Source organism: Taudactylus pleione, unplaced genomic scaffold (genome assembly GCF_031769625.1).
Source record: "Taudactylus pleione unplaced genomic scaffold, aTauple2 ptg000066l, whole genome shotgun sequence".
Taxonomy (NCBI): Eukaryota; Metazoa; Chordata; class Amphibia; order Anura; family Myobatrachidae; genus Taudactylus; species Taudactylus pleione.
In genome coordinates, this window is record NW_028284468.1 from 34,745,112 (window position 1) to 34,765,087 (window position 19,976).

At 43.5% G+C, this 19,976-nt stretch overlaps 1 protein-coding gene across 1 annotated transcript in view; it reads right to left on the reverse strand.

Moving 5' to 3' along the window:
• Positions 1-19,976, reverse strand: part of APOLTP (apolipoprotein lipid transfer particle homolog) — a 345,964-nt gene that overhangs the window by 41,895 nt on the left and 284,093 nt on the right. Inside the window, exons 51-54 of the mRNA XM_088466926.1 lie at positions 15,137-15,229; positions 11,071-11,275; positions 6,007-6,194; positions 1,152-1,246 (exon numbers count right to left, since the gene is read on the reverse strand). Of these exons, the coding sequence (XP_088323052.1) occupies positions 1,152-1,246; positions 6,007-6,194; positions 11,071-11,275; positions 15,137-15,229 (581 nt within the window). The remainder of the gene's footprint in view (positions 1-1,151; positions 1,247-6,006; positions 6,195-11,070; positions 11,276-15,136; positions 15,230-19,976) is intronic.

The window sequence follows — 19,976 nt, forward strand, 5'->3', positions numbered from 1 at the left end:
TCATGTCATGCTCAGTACAAAATATTCGCTATAGTGAGTTTTTACACGCTACAGGTAGTGTGGCATAAATTGTGATAGGACCCAGAAACTGTGGAGTAGGATCGCAATTTTTTTGCATTCAGCGTGATCACAGAGTGTGCACATATTACTCTGTGCTATACAGAGAGTATTTAGTCATTCACATCAGTCCCTGGCCCAGCTTACAAGGGTTGTAGCAATATTCATGAAAATACCTTTAATGCAGTTATTTGGAACCATAAAATAACTCAGTCATTTCGCTGGTTCATTATGAATAGGCTGCTATTTTATATATACTGGATAGATGTGGTATGATTTGATGAGTCATCAGGTTGATATGAGAATTTCTCATGGTCGAGCTGTCAACATTCCTCATGTCTACACGATGATAATCGTCCCCAATAGTCTAGTGGTGTCTTACCTTCTCCTGGCGGCTCCAACGTCGTCCGGATCCCGGCAGTCATATGCGGTGCATTCCTGGGTCAGAACTCTGATGCTTGAGCATTCTGGTGAGTATAGTATTAAACCTCTTATACCTCCCCCTAAACCTCCCCCTAGTGTCTACCTCCCCCTGCAGCCTAACCGTCCTCCTGGTGGCGCCTGTTCCTAACCATTGATATTCTCAGAATGTCAACATTTAATATGGCAACAGTTCAGATGTCGACACTGTAAAGCTGTCGATGTCTGAGGATGCCGACATGGTGAATGTCAACTGTTTGATCATGTCGACATTATAATGTTGACATTGTGGTGTCAACATTTTGAATGTTACTGTCTACCACCTGACATGATACCACACTGGATAAGCCCTTACAGTGGATGTCTCGGCTGTAGTAGTCAATGGATGCTTTTTTTTTTTAAAAATGTGCAAATGTTTTTGTCAGACCTTTTCCTTTGAGATTATAAAAAATGTTTTCAGCATCTAAACAATTCCCCCAAACATGTACACAAAGTATGACACAAAGTATGGCAAGGCAATAGCTTTTTTTAAATGGCACGCAATGGTGTGACTATGCCCCTGGACTTGGTCAAGCTCCCTCCAGTAATGGCACCTGCCCAAACTCACAGTGGCCCTGTCTGGCTGTACACAAATAACCACATATATAGATACTGTATACAATAGGGCAGTATACCTGGAGTAACTGAATAGGCCAGTCAGAGGTTTCCGAATCCTGCTTACTGCTTTGGAAAGCTTGTTCTCAGTCCACTTCAGCAGCTGTTGGATGCCCTTAATTTAAATTAGAATAGATAAACACAATCATTGGAACATTTCCATAGGGGTATCTATTAAACTGGTCTATTAAGATCATTGCTGTGAAAACAATACAAAACAATAAAAGATTTTTTTTATTAACATTTTACATAGAGAAGGGAGGCCATTTGCTTGTCGGCTACATGGAATACGTATTTCTTACCTGAGATTTAAAAAATTGTAAGCAAATAAAAGCCAAGAAAATAACAAAAATATAAAAAAATGGTGTGTTAATATTTTTACTAAAAAATGTGATTTAGTATTCAGATTAAAGTATAGTTCTACCAGACATGTTTCTTCCAGGGCACTACAGACACATACTGATTACTGAGTAGCAACAAAGCAAATTAAAGTGCAACACTTATTTTTCTTGCATATAGGGAAAGTGCTGGCTGCTTTTGCCTGTAGCCAGGGGTGCAGCGAGGGTGGTTCCAGTGGAGCATGAGATCTGGACGCCAAAATGGACAGAGGGCGCCATCCAGGGTTCCGGAATTCATGGGGCTCTGCACAGTATGACAGCCACCTGTTAGTTTTATCTCGGTTTGTTTGCTCTATATCCTAAATAAGTTACGGATCTGAGATCCATTTCTACATGTCATACTCCCTCAAGCTGCCCTCCCCTCCAGCCCTCCCTCCTGATTATCTTCTGTCACCTCCCTTTTCCTATTAGATTGATTACCGTCACTTCTCACCTCTTTAATTCCCTCCCCTCTATCCTGTGATCGGCTCTTTGCCCCTTCCCTCTACTATGGGGCGCCATGACATGCACTTTCTCCGGACGCCATGTTTCCATGCTACTCCTCTTCCTGTAGCCCACGCATGCTGGACAGTTTATTTTTACCCTGCAATTTAGATCGGAGTTTGGACACCCCCCTCCAACATCTAATACTTTCTGCACACGTTACATCTGCCCCACCTGCAATGCAACATGGTTTACCATGGTACTGTGGGGTGATTCTGCATCGAACGGAATTGCAAAGCTGCACGCAGGCAGCTTTGCAGTTTTGTCCTTACTAATATGCTGCATTTGCGATCCCAGCACTGCGACCGAGGTGGTAGATGGTCGCGATCGTGGACGGCGCCGGGCCGCCGGCAAGCTGAGTAAGCCTCAGCTTACTCAAGCTGGCCGGCTTGTGAGGCCAGCAAACTGCATCGGTTGATGCAGTCAATGGCCTTGCCACTCCCGGAAAGAGGGGAGGACATGCCCCCGTTTCTAGGATCGCCTTCCGTCCCCGCCCCCTTAAATGCCAATGTCAATCAGGCAGAGGCAGAAAAGGTTCTGCATGCGATTATGCAGGACCCATTCTGCACAATCATGGAGTGGGTCCTGTGCACGCACAGATTCCTGATAATAGGGAATCTGCGTTCAGCACTGCACGCAACTGAATCAGCCCGTAAGTTACTTGTTTTTTTGCTTTGCTCCAAACTTGGAATCAGTTCCATGGTATAGTGCTAACAATTTACAGAGAGATTGCTAAACACATATTACAGACTTAGGGCCTCATTCAGAGCCGTACGCTCTGAGCAGAGCGCACGCTCTGAATGAGGGCCGTCCTCCATAAAAATGGAGCGTCCTCCTGGACGCTCGTATAGCTGTGGGTCACCACCCACAGCCTATACGAGCGTGCAGTTTGATGGCCGCGATGGTTGTGACCATCGCGACCATCGAAACTGCGAGCCGGAGCCTGCGGTTGAGGTTTTCAACCGCAAGGCCCGGAGTGATTTTGGCTCTACCAGAGCCAAAATCACTCCCACTGACATCACTAGTGATGTCAGTGGGCCGGCTTCTGACGGTAGGCGTTCCCTTGGGAACGCCCCCGTCAGGGAGGCACGCCCCCGGCACGCCCACCAAAGGGGGCGTGCTGTCAATCAACATCGACAGCACGCCCCCTTTGATCAGACACAACGAGCGAAGGACTTTCCTTTGCTCGACGCGTCTGGCGCATGCGCACGACGGAGCTCCCTCCGTCGTGTGCATGCTCAGTGCAGAACATCGACCCACTTGCGAGCGGACAGCCGCTCGCGAGTGGGTCTGAATCAGGGCCTTAGGGCCTGACTCAGAGGTGGTCGTTAATGTATGTGCAGGTGAAAATTCTGGTGGAGTCGCAGCGGTGGTAATATGCAAATGCTAGTTTCAGTGTCCCCCTTGTGTACTAGCTTACGACGGACTGTAGAAGCTCTGGGACGTCCACTTTCAATGTTCGTGGACAGTGAAACTCTAACTATAGTTGTAAACACTCCACCATCGGTGCACCATCGGTACTTACAACAGCCTATGGATGGCGCTGTGGGCCTCATTCAGAGGCGGTCGTAGGATTCAAGTGGTCACTCAGAAACAGGGCGGCCGCTTGCATCCTGAACGGCCGCCTCCATGTCGGTCGTTAGGCTGTGGGTTAACACCCACAGCTCTAACGACCGCTAAGGGAGATGGGCGCGATGGTCAAGACCATCGCGACCATCGGGGCTTACGACGAGACCCTAGGGTAGGGTCTCGTCAACCTTAAGCCCCAGGGAGCTTCCTGCTCTGTTTGAGCAGGAAGCTCCCCACTGACATCACTGATGATGTCAGTGGGGACGTCCACTAAACGGCAAGCGTTCCGAAAGGAACGCCTCCGTTTGGCCGGGCACGCCCCCTGCCCGCCCAGCAAACGGAGCGAGCTGTCAATCAACATCGACAGCTCGCTCCGTCTGCTTCGAGCCGTCGTTAGCGGGGGCTCGCACGTGCACACGACGGAGCAGTCTCTGTCATGCACATGCCCTGTGGACCAACATCGAGTTGGTTGCGAGCGCTCAGCGCTCGTGACCGACTCTGGATAAGGTCCTGTGTCTCTTGTCTCTCTGAAAAACCTCTAAACATTGTCCTCTGTGGTGGTGGATCTGCGTTTGAGAACATTTGCCTCATTCACTGACACTCGCATAACACAACCATGTGACAGCCTCTTTCTGTGTTCACTTCAGACCACCTCCCAGTAACTGCCCAGGAATGCCCATGGCTTTCCATCTCCAGCTCAAATTGGAGCAATCCCATAAGCAACAGCAGTCACTGCATACACTCAGTGGTGCACATGTGCCATAGGGTTCCAGAACTCGTGATGTCAGTAGGGCCGCCCACAAACGGCAGGCGTTCCTTCGGAAATGCCTCTGTTTGTGCAGCCACCCCCCTACCCGCCTACAAAATGGGGCGAGCTATCGATCAACATTGTCAGCCGCCTCGGCTTGTACCAATCCCCGGAGCGAGTGAAGTTCTCACTCGCTACGGGGCTTGCACACGGGCGTGGCGTGCGCAGCGCATGCGCACTGGGCCACCATCGACCAGCTTGCGAGCGCTGTGCGCTCGCGAGCGGGTCTGAATCAGGCCCTTAGTGCCTTATTTATCATAATGTGATAAACTATTTTTGCCTAAAGTCGCAACATGAAAATGCATGTGCAGGCCATCAGTACGTTACTATGGGCTAACGCCAACTTCAGGTAGTGTTAGCAGCCTGGGCCAAGCTCCGGAATGCATCACATTTCAGAGCTTGGTAAATCCAACAGTTTGGCAGTCCCCATATAAACATATGGGGGCTGTTTTTGGGAATATCCAGCAAATATCCTTTAATAACTATGGGCCGTATTCAATTTGAGGCGAAAAGTCTGTTTCCGCGTGTTTTTGGCAGAAACTTTTTGCCGATGTCATTTTCGCCTTTTTGACTTTTACCATATTCAATATTCCGCCAATGAAATGTAATAGGCGGAAAAGTTTCGCCTATGAATAGCAGGCGGAAAAAAGTGCAGAATTGGGGTTTTGGAGTGCAATGTTGCGAGAACCCCCGTGCAGCCTTCAGACAGTCTCCCAATGGTAATCTGTGTCAAAAACATTTTAAAAAACACTTAAGGACACCCCAAAAAATGACTTTGAAAAAGGGGGCGAAAAAAAAAATCTTGGGGTACAAACTTAAAAACTAGCAAACTTTACTCTGGGGGGGTCCCCAAGTATGCCCCAAGCGTTTTTTTATTGCAGGTGCTTGCGGCAGGTGGATTTTTCACGATTTTTTTCAACTTCACTTTAGCAACTTTTAAATATGCTGACCCCCATTTTCAAGTACCCCAACTTTGCTGGGATAAGTTATTTTCTTGAAAAAAATCTCCTATATACTATTCTGCATCACGTATAGAAAAACGCTATTTAGCAGCTATTGTGCCCGTTTAAAAACATCTAATACCTTCAGCAAGCCAAATCGGGGGGTACCATAGGGAACCCCCATATCAGAGCATCTTTTGGGGGGTGTCAGGCTGATTTCCCCAAATCTGACAGTACTTTCCGCCTGTTCAAGTTTCGCCGGGTCCCGTTTTCGCATACTTTGAAATTGAATACGGGATAAAGCGTGCACGCGTGCGATACTTTTCCGCCTACAAAACAGGCGAAGTAGGGCGGAAAGTCCGGGCCGCGAAAAAGTATGACGGCTCGGATCAAAATGAATAGGGCTCTATGCCTCTAATCACTAATTCTCTGAATCTCCCATCACTAGCATCTCTATAGCACTATCAATTCACCGTGGTGGACAATTATTATTATTAATAATAATAATAATAATAAATAATAATAATATTAATATTCCTCTCAGTTGTACATTGCATATGTTGAATTTAACATTTCTGCAAAACTTGCAGCACATATCAGCTATGTAAAGGATAATCTAATACTGTATTTCAGTACTGATGTCATGCCAAAACTTCAGAGTTAAATAAATACTCACCATATCTAAGCCAGCCTTTACGCCATGTAAAAGGTGTCTAATAGGTTCCATTAACCAATCTTCCTTAATGATACTTGGGAGATATGCATTGATTTGGTGGAGGCAAGCTTCTGTCTTTTCTCGCCAAACATTGTCCAGTGGTTCTAAGTTGGCATCATAATAAGCATCTTTTAATGTAGAAAGCGGCTCTAAAATGACACAGTATTAGAATTTTCAGTGCAGTCTTCTATTGAACAGTATAGCACCGGCCATGTGATTAAAGGAAATGTACAGACATCCAGAAAAAGATGCAGCGGAGCACATTTATTCATAAGCTGATTAGCGCAGTTTTAGGAAATTCCTGAGGATGGCTATGTAATTAGTCACATATCATATAACCATGGTATTGTCTTACAGCTGCATCCTCAAGACTGAAGGTTTACCCACTGACATGGAAATTCATGCTTTTGCTACCATTATCTAAATCTAGTAAAGCCCTGCAAACAGGTACGGGAATGGAAATTCCATACCAACTTGCATACAGGAGATTTAGTAGTGCAGAAGTGCATTTGGATGCTGCATCATGCTCCTACTTGCATTTACTGTAAATGCATTGAACTCAGTCAATGGAATGTGTACATTAGCCTCCCCAACAGGAAGTGTAAGCATTGATTATCTCAGTGAGTCTGACATGTTGTATCACTGGCCTTTTTATACTGCCAATGTGTAACTAGCCAATGGGTGGTCAAACTGAATGACTGCATGGGGGTATCATTTTACAACCAGCTTGCCTGGTCTAAGTGACTGCATTTTGATTGGTTAGAATCAAATATGTGCACAGCCCCTACATGTTTGGTTCTAAATCATCCTCGTATTTTGGTTTTGGCAAAACCACTCTTAAGTGTTTTGGTTTCCTTGATAAATTGATAAAAATAGCTCAAATCCTGTAACGTGAACTTGTTTTTTGTTCCTATAATAATATTAACATCAATAACATTCATTACCAGTCATTTCATGTAAATTTTTACCACCTTACAGCAGCTGAAACCACGAGGGAGGGACTTAAATGCAATACAAAACACATGAGATACGTTTTTTAGATCCGAATTCTGAACTTGGCGAGAAGACCCAAATCGGGACTCAGTTCTACCCAGAACCCCAAAGTGATCCGAGCCGGGACTTGGTGCGACTTGGAACCCAAAACCGAACCGCTCATCTCTAGTCAGAATGGTCTGATTGCATCCTCCACATGCTACAAAAACCAACTAAGCAGACACTCCCTGCATAGCAATATTAGAAACTGAATGCATACTTTAAAACATGAATCATTTTGCCTGGTATATGTGTTTTTTCATTATTTTCCAATTGCTTCTAATTCCATTGAATTATTTGATGGTAAAAACAGCATTTAGCCTCTGGCTGCACTTGAAGCCAAACAATACAATACTCCAAAGCCAACAGTAGAAGGTCCAGAATTACAGAGGCCAGCTAAGCTAAAACAGATCTTTAATAAACCTCTAAAGATAAATATACAAGTTTAGTTTGGTTTAAAATAGTTACTAATCATTCACATACATATGCACAAATTTTTAGCACTAAAGCTGTTCCACAGACAGAGAGCCACTTACCTGTGTATACAAGACTATACTCTCTGCATATGCTAATCACACCCTATCAGATCTGGTCCTTAAGGACAGCAGGAACAAGCAGAAACTCAGGACCTCATTCAGAGTCGGTCGTTGCGGTCGCACGGTCGTAAGGTAAAAGGGGCCGGATATGCAAATGAAGCGCTCGCAAGTTGATTCGTTAAAGATGGGATCGTTAGCTGGACGAGCGTGGGGAAGATGCGGCCGTAAGACTAATAAAACGCCCCCTTCTCGTTCCCATTACACGTCATCTCCGGGCATATAAGGATTAATCGAGACCATCGGAGCTCGTCGTAGACCTTAAGGTTGACCATACCCTATCTTAAGCACTACGATCAAGTCAGTGTAAAAACCTCCCATGTCACATGTGCCATGACACTATTTAGTTAATTATGCACTCCCATAAAACGCCGTTTGCATAGTCAGGCACGCCTGCGTTGGGATCTCCACTCCCCCGTTCACAAGCATCTTCCCCTGTTACCACCCACAAATGCCTCATCCTGTCACTCAAACTAACGACCTGGCCAAGTTGAAGGAGAGAGCAATTTCTGATCGTAATAGCTAGTTTGCGCACGCGCATTGCGAATTTTAAGCATTCGCAGTTTAGCGAACATCGGTGGCGTACGACCGTGCAGCCGCAACGACCAACTCTGAATGAGGTCCTCAGTTCCTGAACCTCTCATTAACTATGACATAATGTCCTGGGCCAAAATGTATTTTTAGTAAGATATGTTTTATTTAAAAGGCTCTTTTGAGTGCCTACTTTTCTAAATACTATATATATGTATACATAATAGATATGTAAGTATAATATAATTTTTCTATAGCTCCACTCCCAGTAGCTCCTCACATAGTTCCTGAACCTATTTTTCCGGAAAAATAGCCCTGTTAAGGACAATCTACAATTCCATGCTTGAGATGTCAGTGTGACTGCTTTTCACTTTTGTTTGTCAAAAATCTGTTTATGAGTGTCAATATGGTGGATTTACAGAACGTGCCTGGACAAAGGAGGTTCAGGGAAATAATCCCTCTTTGGACTAGTTACTGGATTGGGCACATATATTGGTGTAAAAGTTACAAAAAAGATTAAGAATACACAGAGGTGCCTGATTTGAATTACATTTATATACTTGTGTTTGCTCATATACACTTGGGAACAGGGCTGCCATCAGAAATCGTGGGGCCCGGTACTGACAAAATAGGCAGGGCCCCCCTGGGGGATAGTGCAGAGGTGGGAGGAGCTGTGTATAATGTGGGTGGAGTTACACTGGGGGGTGGGACGTCAATTGGTGAGTAAACTAGTTTAAAAACTCTCAAAGTTTGAGGTCGGGAATGAAGGATGGACATGGGGACACACGGCTGGGAAGCCTGGACTGGAGGGCACAGAGAAGGATGGACTGGGGGTGCACAGGGCAAGGAAGGCTGGACCTTAATTGGGGGGCGCACAGGGCATGGAAAGCTGGCTGGACTAGTGGGGGGCATGGCAGGGAAAGCTAGGTGTACTAGGGGGAGGCACAGGGCAGGGAAGGCTGGACTGGGAAGGGGGGACAGGGCAGGAAAGACTGGCTGCACTGGGGGGTGGGAGCACAGGGCAGAGAAGGCTAACTGGAGTAGGGGGTTATGGTAGGAAAGGCAGGCTGCACTAGGTGGAGGGGCATAGAGCAGGGACTCCGATTCCTACCTGGTTTCTTAAGCGGGCCCGGGAGACAACAGTGCAGATATATAACGGCAGCTAGGGAGAAACAGCGCTGTCGGAGGCATTTCAAATATGGCGTTGGCCGCGAGCCAATCACAGCTCACATACCAGCAGATAATCAGGAACGTTCACTCCTGATTGGCTGCCGGTCCGCGAGCAGTAAATGCTCGCGGATGGTGCCATATTTCAAATACCATCGGCGGCGCTGTTTCTTCCCGGCTGCCAAAGCCCCAATTATTATCTTCTGCTCTGCTGTCACCGGGCCCCCGCTTTCTCCGGGCCCGGGACTCCAGGCCCGGCAGACCCCCCCTGATGGCGGCCCTGCTTGGGAAATAAGTAGTAGCCCTAATTCAAATGACACCACACAGTAGCGCCACCTTATTCACATTACACCGCACAATAGTGCCCCTTATTCATATTACACCACACAGTAGTGTCCTCTTATTCACGTTACACTGCACTGTAGTGCCCCTTATTCATGTTACGCCAAACAATAGAGCCCCATGTACAGATCATATGTTACACAGTAGTATCAGGGGCCTAACTATTGGTTTTGGCACCCAGGGCAAGTTGATAAATGGTGCCCCCCCCCAATTTATGTAGCCTGAGCCTATTGCCCAGGGTCACTTACAGCCTCAAGAGCAGAGGCCTAAAGCCCATCTATCAGTGCCACAGGCCTATGGCCTGATTATTCCAGCAGGCCTAGTGCCCAACAACCTGGTGGTCTAGGGAGGGGTTAATGATGGGAAGGCCTCATAGAGGGCCTACCTGTCCGGATGGAGCGGCTGCAGTGGGGAGCTTCTTTAGCTCTTTTACTTTCCCACCACTGCAGCACTCTCCGAACCTCAGCTGCATTCTTCTGCTGCTGGCCCATCCTGGCCAGTGGCGCCACTGCTAGAGCTCTGTCTCTCTTGAGCTCGGCGTCTTCTGGCCTCTACCGCAGCCGCCAGAGCTCTTTGCGCTAAATCCCTCTCCGTCTCCTTCACCCACTGCCGCCAAACTGGCTCTTCCACCCAAGAGCATCAGATGCCTTGTGCGGGGCCAGCCATGACACGGACGCTTTCTATTGGCTGCTGGTCCGCGAGCCGTCAATGGCTTGTGGCTGGAACTAAATTCAAATTGCCACCACTCTTCAATGACGCTGGAAACAGACACACTGTCCCAGCACCGGCCACTAATGTGCCCCACTTACAACCCCCTCGTACGCCACTGAGTAAAACTCCTTATAGATATGCCACATAGTAGTGTATCTTACACATTATGCCAAACAGTGCCCCTTACACAGTAGTGCCCTGCTGCGCCCGACAGCTCCACTGTGCTTTAGGCACTATGGGAGAGATGTCATGACGTCTCTCCCTACATACACTGTGGAAGCCAGAGCTCAGGATTGAATTCGAGCCTTCGGAGTACTGAGAAGGAGCCGCTGGGCACACCGCTAGTGACAATATCTTAGCGGGCGCCTGGCAAATGAACATTGCAGCAACCGGTCGTACCGCCCTAGTTACAGCCCTGTCTGGGTGCAATGCTTTCATTTGGATATTTTGACTTGCCTTATATGTTTAGAAGTACTGTATAAAATCCAAACACATAATATGTATAATTAGAACGGCTTCCAAGGGTGTGTATCAATTTTACGGTTGTCTAAGATTCTAGTATTTGTTCACCCTTATGTTATGAAATACTATGACTTACAGTGCACTATGACAGGTACAAAAGGCAGAGAAAAAAAGGATAATAACTTACTTTGCAATTCTGTTTGCATCTGTTGTACCAAATTATTAAGTTTTTCTAAGTACAAAGGGAGATCATGACGAAGCGTTTGTCTTAGACCACTCTGCTTCCATGTCTGGTGAAAAGCCTTAGGTCCATGCTGCAGGATTTCGGCTATTTCCTGAGACACTGCCAGAGGCCACCCGGCTGCTTCATGGAGAAAGTGATATTGCTGCACCTGCAAAAAGCCCAACAGACAACACTAAGGCACAAATTGACCTTTTATTACATCTACACACACACACATACATTATATATCTATATATATATATATAATATATACATATATACATATATATACACACACACATATACATACGCAGGGGGGGTTTCTGATTACCCAGAAACCACCCCTGACAGACAAGATGAGCAAGCCCCATAATATTAAGCCCCGCCCCCCTCACGGCAAAATGCTGCAAATCGCGGGTCAATCGAGAGGAGGCGGAGCCAATATGATGCAATTCCATTAGAATCGCGTCATTTAGCCCTGCCCCTTCCCGATTCACCCGCAACTCGTGGCATTTGTCAGTAGGGGGAGGGGCCTAATGACAGTGACAGGTCCTGTCCCCATCTCTACAACCACTGCCAGGTAAGTGTATGTGTAATGTGTGTGTGTGTAATTTGTGTGACATGTATGTGTGTGCATATCAATATGCATTTGTATATATAATATATATATGCTGGTGTGTATTTACTGCATGTATATATATATATATATATATATATATATGTGTGTGTGTGTAAATATATAGATTATATACAGTATATATATATATTTACTGTAGATATATATATATGTATATATAGAAATCCTGCATTTGCCCCTGTTCCCATATCCAAAATGCTTCGGACCAGAGTTATTTTGGATATCGGAATACTTTATAATTTGGAATATAAGCATACCATAATAAAATATCTTGGAAATGAGACTCAAATCTAAACACAGACTGCATTTATGTGTTATATACACCTTATACACACAGCCTGCAGGTCATTTTATACAATATTTTCAATAATTGTGTGGCTCAAACACAGGTTGTGTACATACATGAAATTCATTTATGTTTCATATACACTTTATACACAGAGCCTGATGGTAAATTTATACAGCATTTTTAATAATTGTGTGCCTTAAACAAACTTTGGGTACATTGAACTATCAAAAATCAAAGGTTTCACTATCTCAGTCATACTACAAAAAATCCCGGATTTCGGAATATTCTGTATTTCAGAATATTTGGATATGGGAGACTCAACCTGTATTGCACTTATCTTTTAAAAACTTGATAAAATGCTTGTCAGATATTTGCAACCATATCCAGGAATCTGTCATTGCCAAGACCACATCATTTCCAATACTTCACCTATTATTTGGTGACTGAAGGATATAAGCGCTGACTTGTTTGTATTTTTCAACTTAAATGTAGTAAAAATACATTATACCACTAGTATCTTGGCTAATCCAGATAACATTGTGACATTTCCATTTTATTAGTTAAAGATGTTATGATGTATACATAACCCAGTTAAAAGTTGACATGTCAGTGATAAAGCAGATAATATGAGGCAATATAATATAGAAGCAATAATGTTGTAGATCCACACTCATGCCCCAGTCTCCTGTTCATGTCCTACAGAGCTTCTTCTTCTCAGTAACTGATGATCAGGTTACTAGAATGTTCCCTTTTCTTACTACTATTCTTAGAAGTGAGTTACTCATGTAAGACTTATCAATTCCTAGAATCCACAAGGTGTTACTGTATATCTTATATAACAGGTTTATGGTTGTGAGCGGTGTGCACCCTAGTGACCAGCACAATTTCTGTGCTCTCATGTTGCATATGTTTGACTGGGCATAACTTTGGTGTGTGTTTGTGTAACTAAGTGATTTCATATTGTTAGTCTGGAAAATCAAAGCTGTCCTTAGGTAGCATAATGAAATAAATAATCGTACAGCACAATGGAATATGCTGGCGCTATACAAAAAATTTTAACAATAAGAAATACATTTTATGTGTGGGAAATAAGAAGAAAAACCTCAAAACACATTTTATAATATAGTTTGTTTCATGTAGTTAGCACAAATCCAGAAAATGGTAACACAATTTTTCCCTAGTGTTTTTCACTTTCAGGTTCACTAATAACATCTACTTTATTAAATGTTGGAGGCAGCTGTATATATGGTCAAGAATATTAATGTGATTTAAAAACAATATATATATTCCAGCACTATTATTAGATCCATGTAAATAGAATAAATTAGAAGAAACTCTATTAGTTTATATTATGCTGAGTTAAAGAAAAACAAAAACTAAAAATGTGGAATGCAAAATAAATAATGAATAAAACCCTTTCATCTTCAGATCTAAAGAAATGTACATATATTTGGTATATCTACTGTATACTTACCATTAAGTTGATATGAGCAAGTACTATTTTGTATATCTATACTTAGCAAAGCCAGCTTTCACTTAGGTCATTTAATGGTGTTGCTCTTATTGTGTAGAAGCTACAATGAGTGAAATCCTAAAATCTGAATTTGTCACCAACATGGCCTCTCTATTGTTTAATATAAAAATAAATATGTTGACATCTGTGGTCAATAGAGCTCCATTGGCAAATAAAGGAAGTGTGCATATAAACAATGAGTTATGTTGTTGTATACACACAATCACAGGACATTAAGCCAATGCGTAAATTAAGTAAAATCAAAGTGATGCACCAATCAGCCAATCAGAAGCCAGATGAATACATATAGATTTGGCCAAGTTTCTTATTTTAGAGTAGAAAGTTTAAGTGTGAACTTACACTGGCTTTTTGAAAATGCAGCAGTCTGTTAATATCTGTACTTCAATTGAAATTATGCATACAGTATAAGAGTTATCCTTCATATCCTGGAGAGAAGCAATAACTGACCATGGACATATTTATTTTAGATGATGTGTCTTTTTCACAGGGTGTTATGATCTTTGGGGGGATAGTTGTCAGGTCGTACCATCTACCTCCTTTGTGCAGAATCCAGGCAATCCAGATGCACATGAACTGATTTACAGACACTCCTACAGGGAGATGTCCTCAACACAAATCTATCTTTACTCAGAAGTCTTAACAGGTGTCTGACAGTACTTCTCAAGGGGTCAGTCCAGGACAACTCTCTAGATGTCATTTTTACACACAGTTCTTGATGCTGTTTTATACGATAGATCACCCTCAAGATAATTCTCAAAACCAGGCCTCTCACATCAACAGTGGCAACTGTGCTGAGCATGTCAAATTAGGATAAGCATAAACGCAAAAATGCTGAAACAATGTAAAATAAATACAAAAACATCATAACACTACTGTGAAGGAGACATGTCACCCCACTGGTCAGTGTGAAGCTCTAAGGAAGTAAGCATGGGCACTTTAGTTAGATCTTCTGTCGTGTCTGTGGTGCGGTCTTGAATGCATTTGCATAGACAATTCATCTTCATGCATAACACAGGGATATAGAGCTGCCTCCCTAACACAATGCATGCTGGCTAATTAGTCTTTCCATCAGTACCTGAGAAAGGCTACTGCATTGTATTGGCTAAGGAGTAACATGACCTGTGCTCATAAATGTGTCACTCAAAAATACAGCAGTCACACCCCATTGTCCAGGCTATCTTCAACCTTGGCCCAAGTCAGTTGTTCCCTGTGGAAAGCCACATGTAGCGCATCATAGGAGGGATTTTGGCTTGTAAGAAATGCCAAAATGTGGCCAATACAGGCTATAGAAAATAAAAAATTAAAGTGGGCCGTATATACAGTACGTCCTTGAGTCTTCAGTTACATTTTAAGACTTGGTTGGCCCATCAGCATGGTAAGCTCTTCATATGAGCCAATGACTGCAGGCTCACCAGTAAGTGCCAAGCTCCCAACTGAGCCTGCAGCCACCAATGAATTACGACAGCTGAGCCAATACAAAGTCTCCCTGCAAATTATGGTATACAGAGGAATTCTTTCCACCATGTTACTGACAATGCACAACTCCCAACTAGTGTCAGGCTTTACTCACAGTTTTCTGAATTTCCCCAATGTACACATTCATTTTCTTATTCATTTCCACGAGGCGTGTTTTAAAATTAGATGCAAGGCTTCCCAGTACGTTCTGATGTAGGAGAAAAAAAGTCTGGTTAATTCTTTAACCCTAACAATAGCAGCAACATTTTGTTCATAATGGTGAGAAAAGCAGACTTGCAAACTGATTCAGAGATAGACGCAGTGTGTCGAACCTTGAACGTACTTACTGTTGCAGGATGTACAGAAGCAGGCTGAGTATAATTTGGTATACCAAGTCATTGATACAATACCGTTATACCAGTTGAAATTAAGGGGCTGATTTGGTTAAAAAAAGTTTTAGGTGTAACTGTTTAAATTTGGATATTTGATGATCATTTCATACAAAGAATTATACGTTTTGTTACTGATCTTACAGTAGTTTGATAAAATGACTTTTGAAAACCTTATTGCTCTAACTGGTTACAAGTTAGTATAGTCAGTGAATGCCCTAATTTTTTTTTTTTACTCTCCCCAAATGATTTTTTTTTTAATTAAACTTTGATTATGTTGTTATTATACTTTATCATTCCCTCATAAATGTAAAAAAGGTTTCATATGTTTCTTACTCTGTTGCCTAAATGGATTTTATTTCTACTGCTATAATCCATTTACACATATTTAAGTACTATGAAATGTAATGTGAGGGTGGATTGTTTGATTAGGGCTTGTAGAGATGTGAGCTTCCCTTGCACCCATGGTAAGTCTGGTCTCAGCTGTATTTAATGCTTGGTGAATGCAGCTTAACCAGTGCTTTGAACACTACAAACGCTTTGAGCAGACAAACACTACTGTAGAAAGTTCAAAATGAACATAGGGCCTCATTCAGAGACGCACTTTAATGCGATCGCAGTTGTGATTTCGTAAGCATCGCAGCTACAAAAATATGTGAATGGTTGCAAATCCCATCCAAGCATAAGGACGCCCACTGCTGCCTTCACATATGTGTACGACGACGCTTATGTGCGTAAATAAAGGTAACATTGATGTACATCGAGCAGCCATCTTCCCTTGGGAGCTCTTCTGACATGCAGTTCTGTGTAGTAGATCGCATGGGCTAATGTATGCATGCCCATGAAACGGTATGAAAATGGATAGACACGCCTGCGTTTTTCAGACCACCCCCCATCACCACCCCTAAACACTGACAGCCCGTCACTCACTTTGCGATGGATTCCTCTGTGCATCTGTAATCGTATTGCAAACGCAATGCATGCGCAGTGCGGCTTAAACGCATGCGCGATGGCAAACAATCACTCAATCTGCGTCCATAATCGCCATTGCATCCAACTCTGAATCAAGCCCATTGGTAGGATCAAGAATGCAGCATTCCTTATAGCTGTACATCCACAATCCATCCGGTGTCACTCTAAGCACCCTGTGTGTTATTAGCACACTCTTCTAATAACTCTAATTGAAGTAGCAGTTAAGCTGCATTCGCCAAAGAGTAAACCAAGTTTAGATGGGATGTACCACTGGTGCATAATAAGCGCCAATTTATGCAACCACTTACACAGAGCAACATGATCTTAAGCAACCATAGTTAAAGCACATCACTAAAGGAAGGGAATGAGCTTGCTGTGAGCCAGGGTATCTGTCTTTTTGGACTTGGCTTCCATATAAATCAATGGGTTTTAACATACTTCTAGAGCTTTCATAATGATTTTACCATGTAGCTAATGGACAAATGATACCCCACAGCTTTATGTTCCTTGACCAAAGTCTTGTTGGAAACAAATGTTATTGCAAGATTTTAAAACAGCAATATATTAATCAGGTGTGTTTGTTTTATTTTTCTTCATATATCACTGTAGTAGATTATAAAATAAATGTTGATAATTATACTTTTCTTGTTTTTTTTCTTCAGGCTGCTAATAGTAATATATGATTCTTGACTACCATGGCAACCACAGCAACATGACGTGATGTAGTGAGCTGAATGGTTTTGGAATTCCCCTCTTAGCTCTGTCTGCACTGTGATATCTACTTTCGCCCCCTCTGCCATTACATGACATGCTAGGAGCCTCCGAGCCTGTAGCAGGCTGATTGTCTATGTCTGGCGGCCATTTCTGTTTGCACTCCAGAGAGATGTTGAAGCTGAGATAATTGTTGGGAATGTGTGTGCAGCCTTAATGGTGAGCAGAGTACTGTAAACTACAGTGGTTAAATGTAGGCAATGACCACTCAAGTAGCTTAACCAGAGTCTTTAATTTATTTTATAGCAGTGGATGTACAGTCAAACTCACACAGATATCTAGTTCTGGATGGAGCAGAGTATTTAGCTAAACAGGGGTGCTGACAGATCACCAGCCAGTGACTGTCCTCTCAGTATGGGTAGTGGTGCAGAGCTCTAGAATGATGGATCAAACGGTTAATGTCATGGGTCTCCAGAGCTAAGAGGAGGATATCTGTACTCCAACATGTTGCTGATGCACTGTGGCAAGATGGCGCCGCGCATTCACAGATACACTATCCGTGATAATCTTGGTACAGGAATGAAGTATCCCTTGAGGAACCATTTTATTGGAGACTGCACAGTAGTGTACTCCACTAGTAATAATAATGATTTATAGGAAACGAGCAAAGAAAAATATGCATGCTGTGGCAGAGTGGGTCCCTCCCACATTCTGAGGAAAAGGTCAACCTCCTGTAGCCAGGGAGGAACCACACCCTTTCCTCAAGTAAGACCAGCTAAGGTATAAAAACCTGGTTCGATGAGTTAGTCTAGGACAACGTGAGGGAGAGGTTGCACCCTCTCTATGCTGGACAACCTGAACCCTGAGTCTGCTGTGAATACTCTGCTCGTTTGAACTGCTGTCTCATGTAAGCTGAATTGTTGTTCCTAAACTGTATTTGCCTTGTGCAAAAAGCCATTACACTGCCTTTTCAAGTCTGGGATAAAAGCTTACTAGTTTGCAACATCGTAGTCTTCCATTGGTCATCTGGAACTTACAGTACCCATTGTGGTGTCAGAAGTGGGATAAAGTGGATCCTGTGCCAGGGATCCTAAACAGACCACAATGGAAGCCATTTTACAACAAATTTTGGACTTTTTTAAACAGCAGCAGGCAGCGGTAACTGCTCCAGTACTCCCCAAAATGCATGCCTCAGATGATGTGGAGGCCTTTCTTACTACTTTTGAAAGGGTTGCTACCTTGCAAGCATGGTCCAAACATTCCTGGACCTTACGAATTGCCCCTCTGCTAACAGGGGAGATCCAAGCTGCATATGCTGCCCTCTCCCTGGAAGATGCAAAAATATATGACCGAGTGAAGGCTGCCATAGCGAATCGGTTTGTCCTCTATCCAGAAGCATACTGGTGAAAATTTAGGTCTGTTTCCTATGATCATGATGGAATGCCTCACTCCTGGCCCAGAAACTGGCCAACCTTGCAATTAAATGGCTGGAGCAGAACCAACATAATTCTGCCCAACTGGTAGAGTTGGTCACTCGAGAACAGTTTATTGCACTTCTTCCTGCCAAAGTTGCTCGCTGGGTCCAGCTGCATTGAGTTGAGAATTTGGATTCCGCTGTCCGGCTAATGGAAAATCCTTGCTGGCAAGGAAGGGTATGGAAAACCTTTTATCTTTAATTATGCCATCGTCTTCCCTTCTGTGTCCACAGTAGACATTATCCTGGGGTAAGGTGACCCCAAGTATTGATTTAGATAGGCACCAGTACCCCACACAGATGATGGTTCTGGGGAAATTGAGGCCCACAGCTTTGCCCTTTTCTTCACATAAAGAGGAATTCAGCCCAGAAGTCATTCTTTGGGCAAGGTGATGGCCAGAAGTTCTTTTCCCATAATACTACCACTCGTAATGTAAATACTGATGTTCCTGCACATGTCAATGTGTCTGATAATCCTGATGAACCTGTCATTACTAATGTGCCTATGCATGCTGATGTCCATGATATTGCTGAGAGGTTTAGGAACACTGACATGTCTAGCAGCCAGCCTAATCCCCGTGGCACGGGGAAAAGTGCTAAGGTTCAGTTAAGTAGTGTTAATGAAAAGATCTTAACACTTCCCCTTGCGCCTCAGCCTGATTAAAGAAAGGCCCAATGAGAAGATCCTGCTTTAAAAATGGCCTTAGAACTGTTTTTTTCAGTGGATGATGTCCTGTTGTCACATGTAACAGAAGTAAAATATCCCATTTTGTGTTGCTTAGAGAGGTTTTATATCGACTAGACAAACACAAACAAACGGGGGAAGTGATATGACACTTGGTGGTCCTGGGCCCTTTCAAAAAGCAGGATCTGGTTTTAGCCCAAGCAGATACTTGAGGTGGTCATTTGGGATGGGATAAGATGGTGGAGAGAGTAACCTCCCAGTTCTATTGGCCAGGTGTTTATGCTGAGGTCTCGTGGTTCTGTTCCGCTTGCTCAGCGTTTCAAAAGACAACAGTGTACCGACTGTCTCCTGCCCCGCTGATCTCTCTACCAATTGTATGGGTCCCCTTTGAAAAAATAAGGGTTGATTTAGTGGGTCCGATTGAACCATCCTCTAAAGGCTATAAACTAATTTTAGTTGTGGTTGACTAAGCCACCTGTTATCTAGAAGCATTTCCCTTAAGGGTTGCTACAGCCAAACAGGTAGCGACTAAGTTATTAGAGCTGTTTTACAGGGTTGGATTACCTAAAGAAATTCTTACCGATCAAGACAAACTTTATGTCCAAATTAATCCAGGGGCTGTTAAAGTTGTTAAAAATTAAATCTGTCAGAAGCTTAGTATATCATCTAGAAAACGAATGTCTTAGTCGAAAGATTCAACCATACACTAAAATCTTTGTTAAAG